The sequence below is a fragment of the Pleurodeles waltl genome, chromosome 3_1 (genome assembly GCF_031143425.1).
Source record: "Pleurodeles waltl isolate 20211129_DDA chromosome 3_1, aPleWal1.hap1.20221129, whole genome shotgun sequence".
NCBI classification, from domain to species: domain Eukaryota; kingdom Metazoa; phylum Chordata; class Amphibia; order Caudata; family Salamandridae; genus Pleurodeles; species Pleurodeles waltl.
This window is the reverse complement of record NC_090440.1, coordinates 1,581,553,964-1,581,573,838: the sequence shown is the minus strand read 5'-3', so window position 1 is coordinate 1,581,573,838 and position 19,875 is coordinate 1,581,553,964. Positions and strand designations below refer to the sequence as shown.

At 47.4% G+C, this 19,875-nt stretch overlaps 1 protein-coding gene across 6 annotated transcripts in view; it reads left to right on the top strand.

The window, feature by feature from the left end:
* Nucleotides 1-81: 81 nt before the first annotated feature.
* Nucleotides 82-19,875, top strand: part of FMNL2 (formin like 2) — a 469,979-nt gene continuing 450,185 nt past the window's right edge. For all 6 annotated transcript variants that reach the window (XR_011201574.1, XM_069225173.1, XM_069225177.1 and 3 more), the window contains exon 1: nucleotides 82-733. Coding sequence is in view for 5 of the 6 variants with exons in the window: in XM_069225173.1 (XP_069081274.1) it covers nucleotides 617-733 (117 nt within the window). In the remaining variant the exon portion in view is untranslated. The remainder of the gene's footprint in view (nucleotides 734-19,875) is intronic.

The window sequence follows — 19,875 nt, the reverse complement described above, 5'->3', positions numbered from 1 at the left end:
TCCTTTCTCTGTGTTCATGCTACTGTAACAGCATCGGCCGAAGGACACTCTCTGGCTCCTCTGCTGGTAGCCTGCGGTATCACCCTGGGCTGCTGCCTGGCGGGCTGACTGCATTGTGTGTGCTCTCCCCGTGCAACAGCAGGAACGGTGGCAGCAGGAGCAGAAAGCAGCATTGTGCCGAGAGCGCTCAACCAGCTTTGTGCACCCGGCACTGGCCGGGCATCGTTATTCCAGGAGCATTGTTGTCATCATCCGAGGATTATGGAGTGAGGAGGGACCAGGGCTGAGCCATGCACACGCGGCTCACCATCCCCATCTTCATCCTCGGGAGGTGCCGCCAGAGGCGCGGGGATTGTGCAACATGCAGAGGATGAGATCCTGGTTTCCTGCCACCCCCTGCGTGAAAGGCGCCGAGATTGTGCTCGGAGGACAGGGCGGCAGCATGCGGCTGGCACAGTCTGTGCCCCGGAGAGCCCGCTGCTGACTGCTGCCGGGCCGCGGGGGATAACGGACGGGGACACTCTCTGGATTACCTTTATTTTCATTTTTTTGGTACGTGTGACACGGAAAGGTGGAGCGGATCCTCGCCCTGCTCTGCACGGGCCCCTCCGGCACCATGGGGAATGCAGGGAGCATGGACTCCACCCAGACGGACTTCCGAGCCCACAGCATGCCCCTGAAGCTGCCCATGCCCGACCCCGCCGAGCTGGAGGAACGGTTCGCCGTGGTGCTGGTGAGTCTCAGAGCCGGGCCCGCATCTCATCGATGCCGCCTCTGATCCCTGTGCATGCCCCGGACAGACACTGCTACACAGACCACGAGCCCTCACTCAGCGCTGGGCATGCCTTGTGAGTGGGGACAGGTGGCCCTTTGAGGAGCCTGGGGCTGTAAGGTGAAATATCCTGCTCACCTAGAGGGGTGTACAGCTTCTCACCAGCAGGAGTCTGTACCACTACCCACAGCTGGAGTACTGTACCACTCACCGCAGCCTCTACTACTCACAGCTAGGGGACTGTACCACTCATCACAGCCTATACTTCTCACAGCTTGGGTAGCGTACTACTCGCATCGAGGGAACTATACTCCAGCTCACAACCACTACTACTCACAGCTGGGGGACTGTACTACCCAAATCCAGAGGACTGTATTACAGTTCACTACCACTCATATCTAGGGAACTCTACTGCAGCTCACAACCACTACTACTCACAACTAGGCGACTGTACTACTCATAGCCAGGGGACTGTATTACAGTTCACAACCACTACTACCACTCATATCTAGGGAACTCTACTGCAGCTCACAACCACTACTACCCACAACTAGGCGACTGTACTACTCATAGCCAGGGGACTGTAATAGAGCCCACAATTGCTACTACTCATAGCTGGGGGAATGTATTACTCATGGCCAGGGGCTACTGTACTACAGCTCACAACCACTATTACTCACAGCTGGGGGACTATGCTCATCACAGCCACACGAACTGTATACTACAGCTCACAACCACTATCACTCATAACTGAGGGACTGTACTACTCACAGCCAGGGGACTGTACAACGGCTCACGACCGCTATGACACACTGCTACTCAGATCAAGAGATCTCTCTAACAGCTCTCAATCACTACTACTCTCAGCTAGGGGGACTGTGCTACTCATATCGAGGAGCTACTATATTACAGCTTACAGCCACCATTATTCACAGCAGGGTTGGGACGTGTTCTGTAGCTCACAACCACTGTTACTCATAGCTGGAGGGCTATTACTCAGGGCCAAGGGACTGTATTACAGCTCACAACTACAGCTCATTACTGCTCACATCTTGGGAATTGTACTACAGTTCACAACCACTACTACTCACAGCCAGAGAACTGACTCTCATAGAGGACTCTACTACAGCTCACAACCACTACTACTCACAACTAGGGGGCTGTACAACAGTTCACACCCAATATTACTCCTGGCTAGTTGACTACACTACTACTCGGATCCAGGAAGCATACTTCTACTCACACCCATTACTACTAAAACCGGGAGGCTGTACTGCTAATCACGGCCAGGGGGTTGTACTGTGACTCACAGACAAGGGAATGTACTATTACCCACAGACAATGAATTGTGATGTTACTCATCACCAGAGAATTGTACTTTTACTTCCGAGCAGCAGAATATAGTATTACTCAGAGGCAGCTTTAGGACTATACTGTCCCCACAAGCAGGGGAGTGTATTCACATTCGCAGCCTGATGACTGCTTACCACTCACTGCCAGGAGACTGTACTATCACTCACAGCCAGGAGACACTACTACCACTTTCAGCCTCTTAATGAGAGCCGGGAGCTGTAAGATTTCACACACTGGTGTGATTGTACTTTTACTCACAGTGCTGGGGACTGCTACAAGCAGCCAGGCTAGCGAACTTCTGCTGGCACCCATAGTTCTTGCGGGAAAAACTTCCCAAAACTGGAACACTTCTCATTACCAGGGCACTTGTTACAGTTAGAATGGGACAGTTCTCTCTCTGCACCTCTACGTCTGGCAAGGATTCGTGTTCTTACCGCCAGGGCTATTCTGCTCACGGCCAAGAAATTGTTCATCTAATAAATAGTAAGGGTTCTATCTATACCTATTCTTACGACCGGGGAAGGAACTATACTCTGGGCCACTATAATTATGCGACAGAGGAGCACCCCATTATGTGGCAAGATTGGCTAAATTATGCTGCAAAAAAAGGCATCTTCATATGGCGTGATGCGGCACATTTTATGTTAGTACCTCAATATTTGTTATTACTTTTTACACATGCTAATACTGCTTGGGCAAGATTTCACCTCACTAGTACTACTTTCACAACAAAACACAGAAATAAGCAACTGAAAATGACCAGATAATCTTTGCGACGTCCCTTCTAGATCTAGAAACACTTTTTTTTGTTGGTCTGCTGATTTTCCAGCAGATAATGGAGTATGCGGCTAATCCATAATTATATGGAAAAAGTCATGGCACCAGCATTGGCATAATTCCAGTGTCACTGACTATACTCCTGCTCACATCCAGGTGACTGTACTGCTACTGACGGCCATTCTACTCACACCAGAGTACTTCGATCCTACTCACAGCCAGGGTACTCTACTATTTTCCGCAGGCAGAGTTTTTACTAGTTGTCACAACCTGGGAAATGTTACTGTTTACACCGTATTTCCTCGTATAGTCGGGGATATTTTACTCACAGCAAGGTTACTGCACATTTAAAGCATTGGGAATTATGCAGTTATCCTCACGGCAAGAAAGGGTACTCCAATCACATCCAGGAAAATGAACCCCTGCATTTTAGAAAGGGAGATATACTTCTCGTCACAGGCGGGGACATGAAGCCTGCTTACACAGATCTCTTATTTTCTCCGCCCAGGGCACTTGAGCTCATAGTCGCGGTTACTCCACTCGGAGCCGAAACGCTTCCTTTTCTTAGCCACGGCACTTCCGACAGCCAGGCTACTCCACCCCACACCCACAGCTTCTCCTGCCATCTTCTCTTCCCAGGCGCGCGCCTCCTTTCTCGCGACGTGGATCGCAGACATGGATGTAAATATCTATTGTCTGTCCATAGCAGGGTTGGTTGTTTTGTCCGGGGAGGGGCTAGTGGAGGAAAACTCTTGCTGGAACATATTTTCGATCTAAGACCAGAAAGGGAGAAAGCAGTGACACCCCCTCTCTCCCACCCCAACATGAGTAGTATGAACATGCGGTCTTGTCCCCCGTGTTGGGCACGAGGCTGCCTTCATGAATGCCTCCAAGGCAAGCGTTTCTCGATCCGAGCACGTCTCCACATTTCAGTTTTATAAAGAACTGTAACAGAGCAATCTGCATCTCATTTGAAGCTCAAAAAGCCCATTGTGATCGCAGAGCGACAGATCTAGCTGCTAGGAATCATTTGACCCCGCACCGGGGGGGGGGGGGGGTTCCAGCGGCCGTTGGCTGAAGGCTTCGAGTTACCTTTCTCGGGGACTGTGTCTGGTTTTGTGCACTTTTGTGTAGAGTTTGCCCGGAGTGCTAATCGCGGGTGTCATGTACTTGCTAAGTCTCTTTTATTACCAGGGTGGTCTCATAAACGATGCCTTAGGAAACCGGTGATTGCTGGGAGAATGCTTACCCAGCCCCTTTCTCTGTGTGTAGTGCAGTGTGGGCGAGCTGGGAAGGCTGTGGTTGGCTCGATTTCTACTCCAGTGAAATTTCACTCATTAACACACTGTGTTTTGATACTGGACACGTGTTTTTTATTTGGGGGGGGGGGGGGGTCTACGTTGTGTTTTATCAGCTTAACCTCCGCTCTCTGTTTCGTGGTGTGTTTTTTCTTGTGAGGTAGGCGTAGATGATTTTTATCTTGGATATGTTGTTGCCATTCTGAAAGTTGTTACGCTGTTTCTGTAATAATAAAAGATGTCTAAGAAGTGAAGCAGCGACTCGGGGGGCCTTTTCCCTTCCCTTGCCTTCCCATTTGTCACATCCTTCCAAGTTAGGTCATTTGTTATCGCTGACAGCATGCGTGGCTGTAATTTCCTTTTGTACAACAGGAAGAAATGTCTCATCTCGCAGTTTGTTTCCTTGCATGTGGATTAAATGCATGCCATCTTTAATAAATAGAGAAGGTGGCCTTCTGGGTACCCAGCAGCCCGTCATCAAAACGTTCATACTGTAGAGACCAACACTTTGCATTCTGAAACGTGAGTTTTGTTTTCGTATGTGTGTGGGCCTAAAAATCCTAGCTAGCCAAGAGCTTTGTAACAGAGAAATGGCTGGCTTAGGGGGTCCATAAGGGACCAGTAATGCTCTTATGTTTCTTGCGGCAAGACATTAAACCATTTTGAAATAAATGTTCCTTTTTTGCGAGGGCCTCACTTCAGATTGCAGGAATGTGGAGATAGTCTCCGAATAGTTGCCCCCTCCTCCTTCCTAAAGTTCATACACATTTTACTGCACGCATCTGCTCGCTGGGCTCCCTATCCCACGGTAGTCAGCAGAGCTCAAGTTTCCTTGGTCCATGCCTGAAGTATCTTAAGCACCCCATATTTTTGCTTGGTATTCCTGATTTAATGGGATAATTGAGAATTTTGTGATCAGTGAGGTAGCGTCCGTACTAGATGCTGGGGCTTTGCCTTAGCCACATCGGTAGGTTTGTGTGCCACTGCTCCAGTCATTAATGATTCTACTGAGTGACTATGAGGGAGAGGCGTGGACTGGAGGGACGTGGACGACCATGAAGGTGTTTTCTTGACAGTAATGACATGTATATGTAGGGAAGGGTGTGTGAAATATGTACAATTTGCTTTCATTTAAACACTCGAAATTGCACCAAAATTATACGTAAAAACTCGAAAAGCGTCCTTGTGTAAATTTTTGACTCAAGGGCACATTTAAACAGAAGCAAAGCAAACATTGACCACTCGCCTTCTGTAGTTCATGTGTGTTCGCAGTACATTTGCATTGCTAATGTCACAATACATTTTTTATAGCAAATGTTGCATAATTATACGAAGTGGTGTAATGGCGTCATGTTTGGAATTTCACATTACAAACTAATGGGAAATTCCCAAAAATCATCTGTGTGTGTGTGTGTGTAATTTTTTGGGGGGAGGGACTGAGTGGAGAGAGCATTGCCAGGCCGCTCAGACATCAAAATATGCTATGTTAAAAGTCATTGTTGCTCACACATTTGGATCCTAGTGGTCTAAGGAGGAAGGGGACGGTGGCTGATATATGCATTTGTTTCACAAATAACAACTATTCTTGTGGTCTCTGTTCATGTCCATTAGTGAAAGCTTGCTTACAGAAGGCTGCTGTCATAGATAAAACAAGCATTTTCAATGCACTGGGTCTTGCATTTGTTCGAGTTAGAGCTATTAGCGTTGTAAAGCAAAAAAAACGCAGCGCACTCGCGCTATGTAAAATGCAGCGTGATCGCGCTGCGTGGAAAATAAACAGATAAATTAGTCTGGACTCGAGGCTGAAACATCGAGCCTCGTATGTTTTTGGTACTTTACCAGTGCTGTGTAGGTGGGCTAAACACCGGAAAAGGCATGACGTATGCATGCCTTTCACAAATGAAAGCAAGCGGATTTTAAAAGGCAAGCCCACTAACCAATGTAAGTGACTGACGTGGCATGGGCGTGGTTTCAAGCCCAAAGAGAGATTACAGAATGGACGGAGCACTTTGTGCTCGCCCATAAAAAATAAGGTGGACAAAACCTTTCTGAATAGCAACATTGTTGAATACATGTGTGCAGGAGGTGTAGTCTGGTGGCTAAATTGTTTGCTGTGACTATGGGAAAGGAGTGCTATAACCAGGGCCACTGGAATTATCTAACTGTGCTGCCACAGCCTTTTTGGCATAATTGTAGATTTGCCACATTTACTCCACAATCCACCATCTGCTGCATAGTTTGCAGATTAAAAAAAATCTACTTGAGACGGTTCTAAAGTTACTAAAAACACAGTGACAGATAGATGTTGCTGCTCAGTGTAAGGCCCTTTGTAGATGATGACTAGTCACATATCTGTTGGTTATTGCTGTACTTGGATGTTAAACTGGTACTAATGAGGTGCAACCAATACCCAGGAAGTGTTAACAAGTGTAAAAACGACAAAATAAAATGACAAAATAATGAAGTAATGCTGCCATCAAATGTGCTGCACAATTAGACTTTTCTTGCCACATAATTTGCTCAACCTTGCTGCATAAATTGGCCCTCCACTGCTGCATAATTTGGCCCTCCCCTGCTGCATAATAGCAGTGACCCTGGTTACGACAAGGAGTATCCTTTCAACCGAATCGTTTGATCCTGAACAAATTAAATTCTAGATCTTTTCCCCAGTATCTCTAGCTGTTAAATTTGAGAAGAGCTTAGAAACAGGCTCACTGCTGATATTAAGGGAACTATATATAACTGTAAATGGCCATGCTGTACTTGTCTTCAAGTATCCCCAGTTCTTGCGTATATGTTCATAAAGAGATGATCTGACTAGTCTAAAATCACATGTGTTGCCCAGTCAGAAGTAAAACTCTGGTCTCTCAATCCACAGTCAACGGTTATACTACACCACTTTCTTGAGGCTGGCAAACAGTTTTATATATATGAGTGTAATGCTTTTGAGATAATTGGTCAGAAAGCAATTGCTGCCCTGCAGAACTCATCCTTTTTAAAGAACGCCATGCAACGATAGTGAAAATAAGCAAGCATAGGTCTGTACATTGAAGAATCCTTAATGTGTTCTTACTTGCTGGTCATGGTATGCCTTTGCCTGCAGCGGTTTCTGTTCAATTCTTTAATCATGCACTTCTGATGTTTTCAAAAGTTGGGTTTTGGAAATGGGTGTAAGCTCGGATTTCTGTTTGAAAATGTACCAGAAGCCTCTGGGCCCAATGTGGACTGGCAGAGGCTGTAGTGGCGGATGTTAAGAAACATGCCATGCATATTCTTCAAAGAAACGCAGTGCAAATGTTCAGGTTGTGGTGGTGTTTGGTTGATGAATGCCAAGGTATTGGACTCACAATCTGCTTTTGTGCTCCATTGTTGTTGCTTTAATACAACTTAATTTATCAGCCACTCTACAGCTGTTCCCCGCGCTCATCTGGTACTTACACATTTACATTTAGTGGAAATTACATCACCAGGGATAATTGGGTGGAAGTGTTTCGTTTATGAGGGTGGGCAGGAATGGTGCAGTGTGTGACATTTCTTGCTCTACTGAATTCGTTTGTTGAGTAATTCGGACAATTCACACATTAAGCCAACTGATCAAGTCCATAGAAACCTGCCGAGTAAATTCATGGGATCATGGTGATGGCTGTTTCATACGCTTCTTGCTTATTTGAATATACAAGGTACTCTGTCTACAGTTCACCCATGCCTTAAAATTTACTTTTTTGGGCATCAGCTTGGATAGCTATTGATGTAGCCTATGAATATTTTTTGTTTGTATATCCATGCGTCACCAAGAGCATATCTTTTCTAATGGGGTGGAGGGCTGAGGGCGTAACTTCACCCCTCACAAAAGACTCCTTCAGCTGTACAAAAAATACAATCCTTCAATGGGGCAAACAATTAGGAGTTGCTTAACAAATGGCCCTACTTTGAGAATAGCTGAAAGGAAGAACTTGTTTGAACAGTCCTTTATCGCAAGTGTGGCAGAAAAAAATCAATGTATGAATGCATGCATGATATTGAATTATTTATCCCCGCAATCACGGCAGACAGGGTTATGTACAAATGAAATGCATTACCACAGTCAGTTCTGGTGAACTTGATGAGTCACAGGGTGAGGCCAGATAAAAAGAATGTTGGTCTCTACGGTCCTAACTGGAAGTGAGGTGTTGTGACCTATCCTATTAGGCTGCGGTATCAGGTGCTGACTACCTACTGCAAATATATTCATACTTTACGGTATCACCTTTGTTATATTGAATTACAGGAAGTTGTTTCACTTCTGTCCCCAGTTGTGAGAAATGAGGTTATCAGTTAAAGCACAGTCATAAAGACTTACAAACTCAGCATAGAGTTCACAGACCAGGACTGTATTTTGGTGTAATCAAAACTGCTGCCTGTGCAATGCTCTTTCTCTAAAACAGAGTTGTACACATTGAGCGTGTCACCTCGGGTCACTGCACTGGATGTCATGAAACTCTTGTTATTAAAATGGTCTACTTTTGTCTAGCATTACCAACTCTGCCTTCGTCCTGTCAGTTGTTACAATGGAAACCAAGAAAATCCCAGAGCGATGTCCGGTATCCCCACTACGACCAATCTGATTTGTTTGGGCTGTGCAATAGTGAGTTTAGACTGATCTGTAGTTTCAGACTGGTCGTTAGATTTTCTCTTTTCAAGTTGTTAACATTTCTAAGTGTACACAAGTGTATGGTTGCTGCTTTGTCTTCAACAATACTTCCTGGTCATTGTGTGTTGCATCAGTGTCCCAAAGAGTTGCATCTCACATTTTGGCTCAAGCACGCAATTGCTCTCGCCCGTTGTAATCTCTCTGTGGACTTTTAGCCACGCCCATCACTATCGTTCATGGGCTTGCCTTTCAAAAATCCTTTTGTTATCATTGGTAAATGCTTTACATGTGTCCCTTCTTGGGGCAGTTCTGTTACCACAATGGCCACCAACCCTGTTACATGGATAAATTGCACGATTGCCTATATGTTTGACTGCGAGCAAACTTGTTTTTCCATTTGGGTGTCTCCTTCGGCCGTGGCGCTTTTAATCGGATCGCTTATGTCAACTGTTTTACTTTTTATTTTCAATTTATGTGGCAAGAAAAGACCAGTTAGGAATGTACACAGCTAATAGGTCTAACTCGAGCAAATGCGAGACCCATTGCATTGCAAATGCTTGTTATGTTAGAGTTTTGGGCTAATAATTAGTTGGCAGTGTTGAAATTGAAGTTGTCTAATGCACAGACCCGAAGCATGGACATGTGTGATTGAAACTGTGCTTCTTGTCATGATAAGTAACTGTGTACTTGAGGACTGACTGCTTTCACCTGACCAAATAAGAGGGATAGTTCATATCTTATTGTGGAATCTATGCTGTAGAGATGCATCCTCTCTAGTCATGGATGGCGGCCAACATTATGGCTCAGGATGTCCCTCAGAGTGTGAAAGGTGGCTTGCATCAGCCTCACTCAACCTCATCATCTTCTTCCTTTGTGTAGTGTGCAGTTGACCTCTCGTTGGCATCAAACTTGAACGTCATCCACGTACATATAGTTTGTATGATAATCCTTTGAATACATTTTTTTGTGAAAAGGGCCCCAGAATCAGTTAGCTCAATATTTCTGTGTAATGATTTAGTCCACTGTCGGCAGTGGTGCCATTTTTCATGTAGGGTGTGCACCTTCCGTAATGTAGCTCTGCGGAGAAAGGTATGAACTCATTCTGTCAAACCGCGTGTGTCACTCGCGCCAACACAGGCGAGCTCCAAATTGCTTGAATGAGAGCAGTAAGCTTGTTCTAAAAAGACCCCGGTGAGGAGGATTATTGCATTTCTCCTGTAGAGTCCGCACTGCTGAGCACACAGCACCACAGTCAGTCTTTTTGGAGTGCCCATTTTGACAATAGACCGGAATTAAACTACACCATTGAACATTTGTTGTTTCAGCAGCATGCCTGACTTCACTCTAATTCACTTGATAATTCCTTCATAATGGCGGTGCGGAGTAAAAATGCAAACTGTATTGGAACTGTGGGATCAGGCTGGAGGAAGCTTTGGTGCACAAATTAATTGCCATTATTTGTCATATCCTCACTTGAATCCCAAATATGGGTTAGTCACATTAGGAAAAAAGTGAACTGGTACTTACTGTACACTTCACCTCATTATCTGATTTAGTAACACCCCCCGATTACCGCCCCCCAGCCGAATACAATGGTTTAGTCCAGCACTCGGCAGGATACAGCTAGAATTCCGAGGGCTCCGAAATTTTAAATTGAGCTTTTATGTTGTAAAATATATAAGAAACTAAATGTAGCTTTTCATATATTTGTTCAGCACATTGACTGATTTCTTTGGAATATAGGATGAAAAATTGGGCCCAGTTAATGGGGAACGTTTAACTGTTTGAGTAGCCATTTTATAATTCCCCATGCGTTCTCCCATTGGTTTTTAACGTTGCTTTCAACACAGCCCCTCCCCCTCACCTCTATCCGTCGTACATACTGGCTCCCTTCCCTTTCATTGGCCCCTTTAAATCGGTTGTCACTGTAACCCCCGCTGCCCTTCAGTGCTCATGTGCAGTTGTTCATCCGTCCCACTTTACTCCTCTTCACTGCCCCAGCCCTGCCGAGTACTGTACTCTTGTGTCTTCTTCTCCCAAAGCGACTCTCAGCGTGTAATGTGCCCTCTTTCGTTGAGTGATCTTAAGTTGCGCCTCAGGTCTGGTTCCCCACTCTGGTGCTCTGTTTCACCCTGCCCTCGTTCATTGTCCAGTTCTCTCCCTTGCACTGTCCTAGCTTCAGTGCCCCTAACCACCCTAGCCCTACTGTGTTCCCCTGTAAATTTCAGTGACCCCCTCTCTTCCTGCGTCGTTTCAACATTCTCCTTTTCAGTTTACCCCTCCCACTCTCCTGTGCTGTTCGCTGTGCTCCTAGTCTCGCCCCTCAGACTGCCCCTGTTCAGCATGCACCCACAATTCTCCCATTCAGTGTCCTGTTCCCGGCGCCGATTTCCCCCCGGTCCCATTCAGTCTCCATAATCACCAGTCCGACCCCTCCCACTATCGTATTTAATCCTGTCTTTCTCATCTCCCCTACCACCCGGCAGCGTGTCCTGTCTCTCAGCCGTGCCCAAACCTTCACGGGCAGTCCGTGGCCTCAGCACTGTCCCATCCTGGACTCTTCAGTGTCCTGTCCGCTGCTCAGCACCCTTGCCCCCTTTCTGTAAGGTGCAGGTTCGTCATTGGTTGCAGGTACAGGGGACCAATAAGCAGCAAGGGAGTTGAGACACAAAGGCAGCCATGTTGAAAATTAATCAACTTGATGGAGTCCTAATGACCCAATGTCCATTCCACTCATGCTTTTAGCTACTTGTGATGAAAGGTTACATTCCTCAATAAATTAGGACTAGCTTTGTATATTTTATTGCAAGTATTTTGAGAGACGCCATACATGAACTATCAAATTAAGATTGGAGACGACGAGAAACACCTTCTCATATTTTTTGGATCGCTTACTGGCAAATAGTCCGTGAAGGAGGCATTCCATTAGTACGAAACTCCGAGACCGACCTCCCTTCCACTGAAAGGTTACCTCTTTGTTATACCAGCCAGAACACATCACTGGCTACAGGTTCAAATGGATACAATTGTTTTCTCTCCTACCGGAAGCCTTGTAATCCGACTCCATTCATTCGTCTCTGTGTGCAGAATGTAACTTTGTATCTACGGAGAAAGTCCATTCTTTTCTGGAGTGGAGCTTGCTCAGCTAACGTTTCTCTCTATGCCTGTGGATTATATAATGCTTCTCCGGAATGGGTGGGCTAATGCAGAAAGACAGCATTAGCATTTGAGATTTATAGCTGGGTGATGCATTTAGGAGTTGCTGCAACACCAAAAGGACGAAGGTGCCACAAACTGTCCACCCCTCCCCGAGACTACACGTGGCTTGATCCAAAGAAGTCAAGGACACTTTTGGGGTCACAAATCTTTGTTAGGAGCTATGCTGAGACTGTGTTGTCGTCACACAAGGCACAATATCACTGGGGTGCACGCGAGTATAACGGAGAAAGGGATCAGAAGTTGCTGCTGTTCCCTTGAAAATTATTTTACACGGACCCATCGTTTCAAAACAGCTAATATGGAAACAATGGGTTCCTTCCCTTTTACAGCCACCGTCTCAGGCTGCTTCCCCACCACCACTACGTTTCTACTCGAGCTTTGAATTCTACCTGTCCCAGGACTGGACAAGCTTTCCAGCCTTCCCTGAAGGCAGTATTTCTCCCACTAGACAGTCATTGCACTTCAAACGGAAATTTTGCCAACTAAACTCATATCCGCGATTTGTTTTACTTTACAGGGTATGTGCTTGGACTTCATAATTCTTGGTATAATGTTTTGAAGCTTTGTGGTAATAAAATATAAAGTGGGGGCATTGGTAACTTGTTTGTCACTACGTTCACAAATTATTTGAAACTGATCATTCGTTTACATCATGGTGACCTCCGTTTTAATGTAAATTACCCAAAAAATAGACAACCGACTCCTTTCCATCCATGAGAAAAGAAATTAAATACATGCATTAACTGAGCCATTTTTTACTGCCAATGTGGCCTGTGTGGTTAGCCATTGTGCGCACATGCACTGGAGATTCAGTTGCTTTCAGACTTAGCTCACTTGCTGTGATCGCTGCTTAAATACTAAAAAGACTGAACAAAAGCGATTGGCAGATAGGCCTCAGTCTTCTGCCAGCAGTATTCCAGCTCCGGAAACTCTTGGCTGCCATTTCTGGGCCAGCATTTCCTTTGTTTCAAATGATGACGTGAGTGTGTCTGAAAAGGTTTGGAACAGAAGATGAACACACCCGCTATAGTAGCGGCAGCACCCTTAGCATGTCTCTTGCAACACCATTCGTGAAGCCCACAGCTGGGGACTTAACAGCACTGCCGCGAGAGCTTCCTTCCCTACCAAATCCACAACTCAAACTCTACGTGGGTTCCCTTCTGTGAAGCAAGGTTTCTTCCTGTACTCCCTTGTTACCTTGAGCTTAGCCAATATTTGCTTCCAGCAAATTTCTAAGTAAGTTAACAATATGCTTGAGTTTAAACATGAGAAGTGGAAGCGAATCCATTTCTAAATGTTCAGCAAAGAACTGGAATAACATGACTTTATGGTGTTTCGATTATTCCCAAAGAGACAAGTGTGGAGTGCTATCACATAATTGGAGAAGCCACCTACCTTGTGAGTGAGATGTCTTCTTCAGGCAAAAAATCCCATGGAGAAGAAATGTGTTAAAATGAGAGAGTCGAGGGCAAATGTCACCAATGACGACATTAGCAAGTTCACTCTTCTCTGCATAGTATTTTCCTTACTTTATTTTTTAATCTAAAGGTATCTTGGCAAGAGTGGTCTACAGCTGTCTTGTATGCAGTGAATTCCTAACTCTTTCTTCAAAGTCCCTTTTTTTTGTTTAAATATATTTTTATTAACAATTAACAATTCGCTGTTTACATCACTCAAGTACATTGTTGGGAGCATCTTTTTCTCATCATGCATAGTATTGAAGAGGATACATTATTTTATTTGTGTTTATAGATAACTTGTGTCTTGGCTTAACGCACATCCTTGTCTTTAACTAAACTTTATTATCCGCAATCGTGTTGGTCCTAGTGTGGTTTCCCATGCATGTCTAGTTCCTTGCCGCTTTGTGCTACCCATTCTTCTTGCATGCATATATAACAGCTTCAACTTAACACTGAACTATACACACACTTGATGGCATTTGTGGATGGTGTTAGTATTGAGCGGCGGGGGTGATTCCCTAAGGGAGTTGTGCCTGGGGGGAGATGCCAACCTTCTCCGTGAGTTTAACTACTGTACTCTACATATACCTGTACACACCTCTGGGTTGAACCTTGTGGTCTGCCGTGTGCTTACTGCATTTTTTACTAGTGTTTTCTCATTAGTGTTTTCCTTTTTTTTTTTCTCGTTAGTGGTATTGTTGAGGATATTCTCTGTCTATTTTCTATTTACGCTCAGATTTCTCCTTCTGCTGGTGTTGTGTTGGGAGCCATTGGTCTATCTCCTGCAGTAACCCAGTTTATCATTAGTTCTTCCCACCCTGGGGCAATGGGGGACTGCCTGATCCCCTGTGCCTCTTCTGACTTTAGTACCTGTAGTTCCGCCCCAGCCCACCTCGTAACGTCGCTTTTCCATTCAGCCAGTGAGGGACGGTTTGAAGCCTTCCAACCCTTCGTGATCAATCTCCTGTAGCGGGCCAGGGCGAGATCCAAGAAACGACCCCAAATCTTCCCTTGTGACATATTCGTCTTTACCCCCAATAGACAGATATCAGGGGTGAACGGCAGTACCGTGCCATATAACCCTGATATGTGCTCTATAACTGCCTTCCAGCCCACCTGTAGCACCTCACATTTCCACATCATATGGTCAAAGTCTGCCTCGCAGCTGCCACATCTGGGGCATGTCCTGGGGGTCCTCCCATATATACGGAACAGTCGGTGAGGAGTGAGATATGTTCTATGCAAGTAGTTATATTGGATATATTGTAGTCGAGTGTTACGAGAGACCCTCCAGCGATAAGCCAGAGCTCTGTTCCAGTCTGTCTCATTTAGCTCATGTCCGATTGTTTTCTCCCACCTCTCTCTTAGTGCACGCATGGGGTCCAATGCAACTTCTATCTGGGCTCTGTATATTTTCGAAATCAGGTGAGACTCTTCCCCCGACGTTAGCAGGAGGTGTAAAACTCCGTGAGCCCCAGGTTCAGCATTAATTGTGTCCCAGTGGTCCTTCAGAGTGTACACTAGCCTCCTATATACATATACATAAGGAATTGACCCCGAGGGATTCCTTTTCCCACCAATTCAGTGAAGCTCTGTAGTTTACCTTCCCTATAGAGTTCCCCTACCGTCGTCACTCCCGCATCTGTCCATGTGCCCAATTCTCGTCCCCCTGGTCTGGTACTCTTCGGCTCCACTACCATGACCGTGAGTGGCAGTGCCGGAGAGTAGGGTGGGCCAACTCCAGTCCTACTCATGCACCTTTTCCAGCACGCTGATGCAGTGCTAGTCATTAAATTATCCCCGAGGGGGGAAAGCTTCTTCCCTATCATACGCGTTATTATTCCGTTTATGTCTAATGAGCCCTGGGAGTTAACTAGGTCCAGCTGCCCCTTGCCCACCATCCAGCCCGCCACCCACTGCAGCTGGGACGCCAAATAATATGCCTCAAAGTCGGGAGCCCCCAGCTTGCGTCGGTCTGCACATAGTCGACAGTGCTGAGCGCCTACGACCTACATCCCATATCAATTCCCGGAGCAGTGCGTTTAGCTCTCGAAACCATGCCGGGGGAATTCATAGCGGTATGTTAGCAAATAAGTATAGGAAACTGGGCAGCATCACCATTTTAGACAATGCCACTCTAGCCATTGTTGTCAGTTTTAGTGACTGCCAGAACCCAACTGAGGTGCACAGTGACCGGAGTGTGCCACCCAAGTTGCCATCCCAGAGGTCGGCCAGCTCGTGGTATATCTGGATCCCCAGATATTTAAAAGTTCGCGGGACCCAGTTCACATCTCTGGGGAACGTTTCAGGGCACACGCTGTTTGGCAATATGGGGAATACGAATGTTTTGCCTTGATTAAGACGCAGTCCCGATAGTTCCCCGAAGTCCTCTAAATTCTTTAACACCCACGGGAGGCCACTGGGTCCGTCTCTCAAGTACACCAGGATGTCATCTGCATATAGAGAGATAATATGTTCGTTTGGGCCCCAGATAATTCCTTTGCCGACTCCGTCCTGTCTTAGTTTGGCCGCTAGGGGTTCGATTGCCAGGGCAAATAGTAGCGGGGATAGGGGGCATCCCTGCCTAGTTCCTCGATATACCGGGTATAAATCAGATACTGTTTTGCCCGTCTTCACCCTAGCTAGCGGGGAGATGTACAGCAGGTCCACCCACTTCACCCAATTCTCTCCCAGTCCCATCTCTAGCATCACTGCCCTGAGATAGTCCCACCTGATGGAGTCGAAGGCCTTTTCGAAGTCTACTGCTAAGAGGGCCCCTGTGGGGGGTTTCTCTGCTGCTGGCATGTGTAAAATAGCAAAGATCCGCCTCAGGTTCAGCGATGTGCTGCGGCCAGGAACAAAACCATTTTGGTCCGCGTGCACTAGTGTGGTCATTCGGGGGAGTAATCTGTTAGCCATGATCTTACTGAGGATCTTAAAATCGCTGTTAAGCATTGATAAAGGGCGGAAGTCGGTCACTGGTGCCTCCCTGTTCTTTGTTTTGGGTAGCGGCACCACCAAGGCCTCCCGCATTGTGACTGGTAGCTCTCCTCGTCGCAAAGCCTCCGCGTATACCTCAGCCAGTTGGGGCACTACCAATGTACTATATTTTTTGTAAAAGTCCATTGGGAGGCCATTGGTGCCGGGGGTCTTACCGGAAGCTAATTGTAGTATGGCCTCACTTATCTCCTCCGCTGTTACTGGACACCCTAGCTCATCTCTCCCTTCTGGGTCTAAGGTCGGGAGGGTGATTTGCTGCAGGAAATCTCAAAAGGTTTCAACCCCTAGGTCTTGAGGTTTCCTATACAAGTGCATGTAATATCCCTTAAAAGCCTCATTGATTGGGCCTGGGCTACGCCTGTGAATTCCCTCTTTATCTCGCACACTTGTGATGGGTTCTCCCCTCCGCCTGGGCGTACTAGCCAGGCCAGAAGCCTTCCCGATCTACCTTCCTCTGATTGCACCGATGTAAGGTATTTTTGTGTGCTATGGCACCTAAGCTGTGCCTCTAACTGGGAGTGTTCTCTGCGGGCACGTTTATATTCCTTGTTCTCTTGGGCTCCAGGATCTCGTCTCACTTCCAATTCATGTATTTTCTTCTCTAAGGAGATCAGTTCCCTCTCGAGTGTGCGTTTCACCCCCACCGACTGGCCTAGGCAGAAACCCCTCGTCACCACTTTAAGCGTTTCCCATTCTATGGCCCTAGACGTGGTAGATCCGCTGTTAATCTTGGTGTGTTCTGTCAAGTGGGACCGAAGGGCCTCTCTATACGCCTGATCTTCCAGCGCCACTGGGGACAGTCTCCATGTTGGTATTGGGGGTCTATCCCCTAAGATACTTAGTGTCACCAGTAAGGGGTTATGGTCTGATAGTGTGCGGCCCAGGTACTCTGCGTGGGTCACATAACGTGCCAGGCCCGGGGTACATGTTATTCTGTCAATTCTTGTGTGTAGCCGGTGGAGACCTGAGTAATAGGAGTAGTCGCTGTCGCTTGGATGTTGTTCCCGCCAAACATCCACCAGCCCCCAGGAGTCCAACCATTCACAGAGCTTTTTGGCTATTCTAGTGGACGCTGCGCCCTGTAGCGGTGGGGTCGATCTGTCCATGTTAATGTCCAGTATTGCTTTGAAGTCCCCCCCACCCCACTAGCAATTCTCCTGCGCATTGGCGGGTAAGGTGGCTCGATAGTTTGGTCAGAAAGGGGACCTGGTCCTGATTGGGAGCATAAATGCAACTCATGACAACTGGGATACCATGTAGTCTTCCTTCTAACACCACAAACCTACCCTCTCGATCTATGTTGGATGAGTCTACTGTCAGTGGGACCCCGGCCCTGACCCATATCAGTGCCCCCCTCGCGTAGGCCGAGTACTCTGTGGCAAACACCTGTCCCCTCCATCTGCACCTCAGTTTCTCAACCTCCCCAGCTATCAAGTGGGTCTCTTGCAGCATTGCCACCTGCACCCCTCTTCTCTTCAAATAGGTGAGGACTCTGTGCCTTTTGGCAGGTGTGCTCATCCCCCTGACATTCCATGTAGGGAATTATATTCTGCCATCTTAATACAGTAATTTGATGATGGCGCCCTTGGTTCCCCCAGGTTACCACCCTATCCCCGTTCATGTTCAAACATTTCCTACCATCGTGTATCGCCACCCACTTAGCCAAGCTAACTAATAACTGTAAAACCCAACTCCCCCACCCCAGGGGGATACAACAGTGAATATTGAATCCCTTTGTCTCTTAGGGCCCTCTTGACTGCTAGGAATGAGGTTCGTCTGTTTTGGACATCCAAGGTATAGTCTGGGAATAGCGTCACCTCCCCATTTGCTACCTTAAACGGGCCCTTCTCTCTGGCCTTCTGGGTGAGAGTGTCTCTATCTTTATAGTGCAGTAATTTGGCAATCACCACTCTGGGTGGTCTACCGGGGGCCAGAGGTCTTGATGGCATTCGGTGTGCTTGTTCCAATGTATAAAAGGGCGTTAGGCATCCAGGCGCAACCGTTGTACTAAACCACTTCTCCAGAAAGTCCACCATGTTGGTCCCTTCGGCTCCCTCAGGAAGGCCCACCACTCGCACATTGTTCCTTCTATTTCTGCCCTCCGCGTCCTCGGCCCTTTGTTCTAAGCGTGTTACTCTAGCAGCCAGGGAAATCACCTCTGCCGCTAGATCCTTCTGTTTCGGTCCAACAATTGCCAATGTGGATTCCGTTTCCTTGACCCTGTCCGCCAGTTTGTGGTGGTCTGCCCTTAGGAGGCCCACTTCGACCGCTATTTGGTTGATGTCGTGTTGTAGCGTTGTTTTTGTGTCTTCAGTCGCCCCCAAAATTTTGTCCAGGGTTTCCTGTACGTTGGATTGCAGATGGGGCTGTTCTTCCATTTCTTTGCACGCCGGTGGAGGTGCAGTGTCCATGATTTTCTTTTTGTAACGGGCCTTGAGGGGCATCAGCTAGGTCAGGCGGGGAGGACTGCACCTCTAGGCGCAGGCCCGAGCCACCACTCAGGCCAACTTACTCCCGCGGCTCAGCAAGCGTGGGCTCAGGATTAGTCCCTCAGATCGGCGTCAGGCAGGGCTCGTCAGCGCTCTGCTACTAGGTTCAGACTTCGGCTGCTCCGATATTAGTCTCTGCGGGGGCTGCGGGCCAGCGGTTCGTTCTATGTTGGGTAGTTTCTATTTCTTCTCTTGTTTTCTGTGTTCTTTTTTTTTTTTTTTTTTTTTTTTTTTTTTTTTTTTTTAAGTTTACGTTTTTGGGATTCTGCCCATACCCTTCTGTAGTGACCTTTTATCACTTGTTGCTTTTTTCTTTTTTTTTTCTCTTTTTCCTTCCAATAATTACCTGTGCCCCCTCGGGGTGTCGTCTCGTTGGGGCCCCCGCAGCCGCTCCACGTTGTTTTCTGTTCTCCAGGGGTCAGCTCCGGCCGGATAAAAGGGCGGCCACGCGTCTCCTTCGCCGGCCGCTTCTGGCTTTGTTCGCTGCTCCCGGGGCCGAGTGCAGCTCGGCTCCGTCCCCGCTCCTCACGGGGAGGCCTCACCACAACACGCGGTACAAGGGCTTACTCGGTCGGGACCGCTTCTCCGGTCCGCACCAACCACGCCACGGCTTCCGGCACCACTCGAGGCCCCGGCTCGTCGGGGTAAGGCAGGCCGCAGGTCCGCCCGAGGCCGACAGGCCGATTTTGGTTCCCCGCGCGTCCTGAATCAAGAGCGGCGGCCAGACGGCATCCGGGGGTTCTCCCCACCCCAGCGGTCGCCCTCGGTCGCTAAGGCACCCGAGGATGGCACGCTTTTTATTCCAAATTCTAGCGGCCCCTCCAGAGCCGGGAGATCAAGCATGCGCCATCTCCCGGTAGCTGGCCACGCCCTCGGT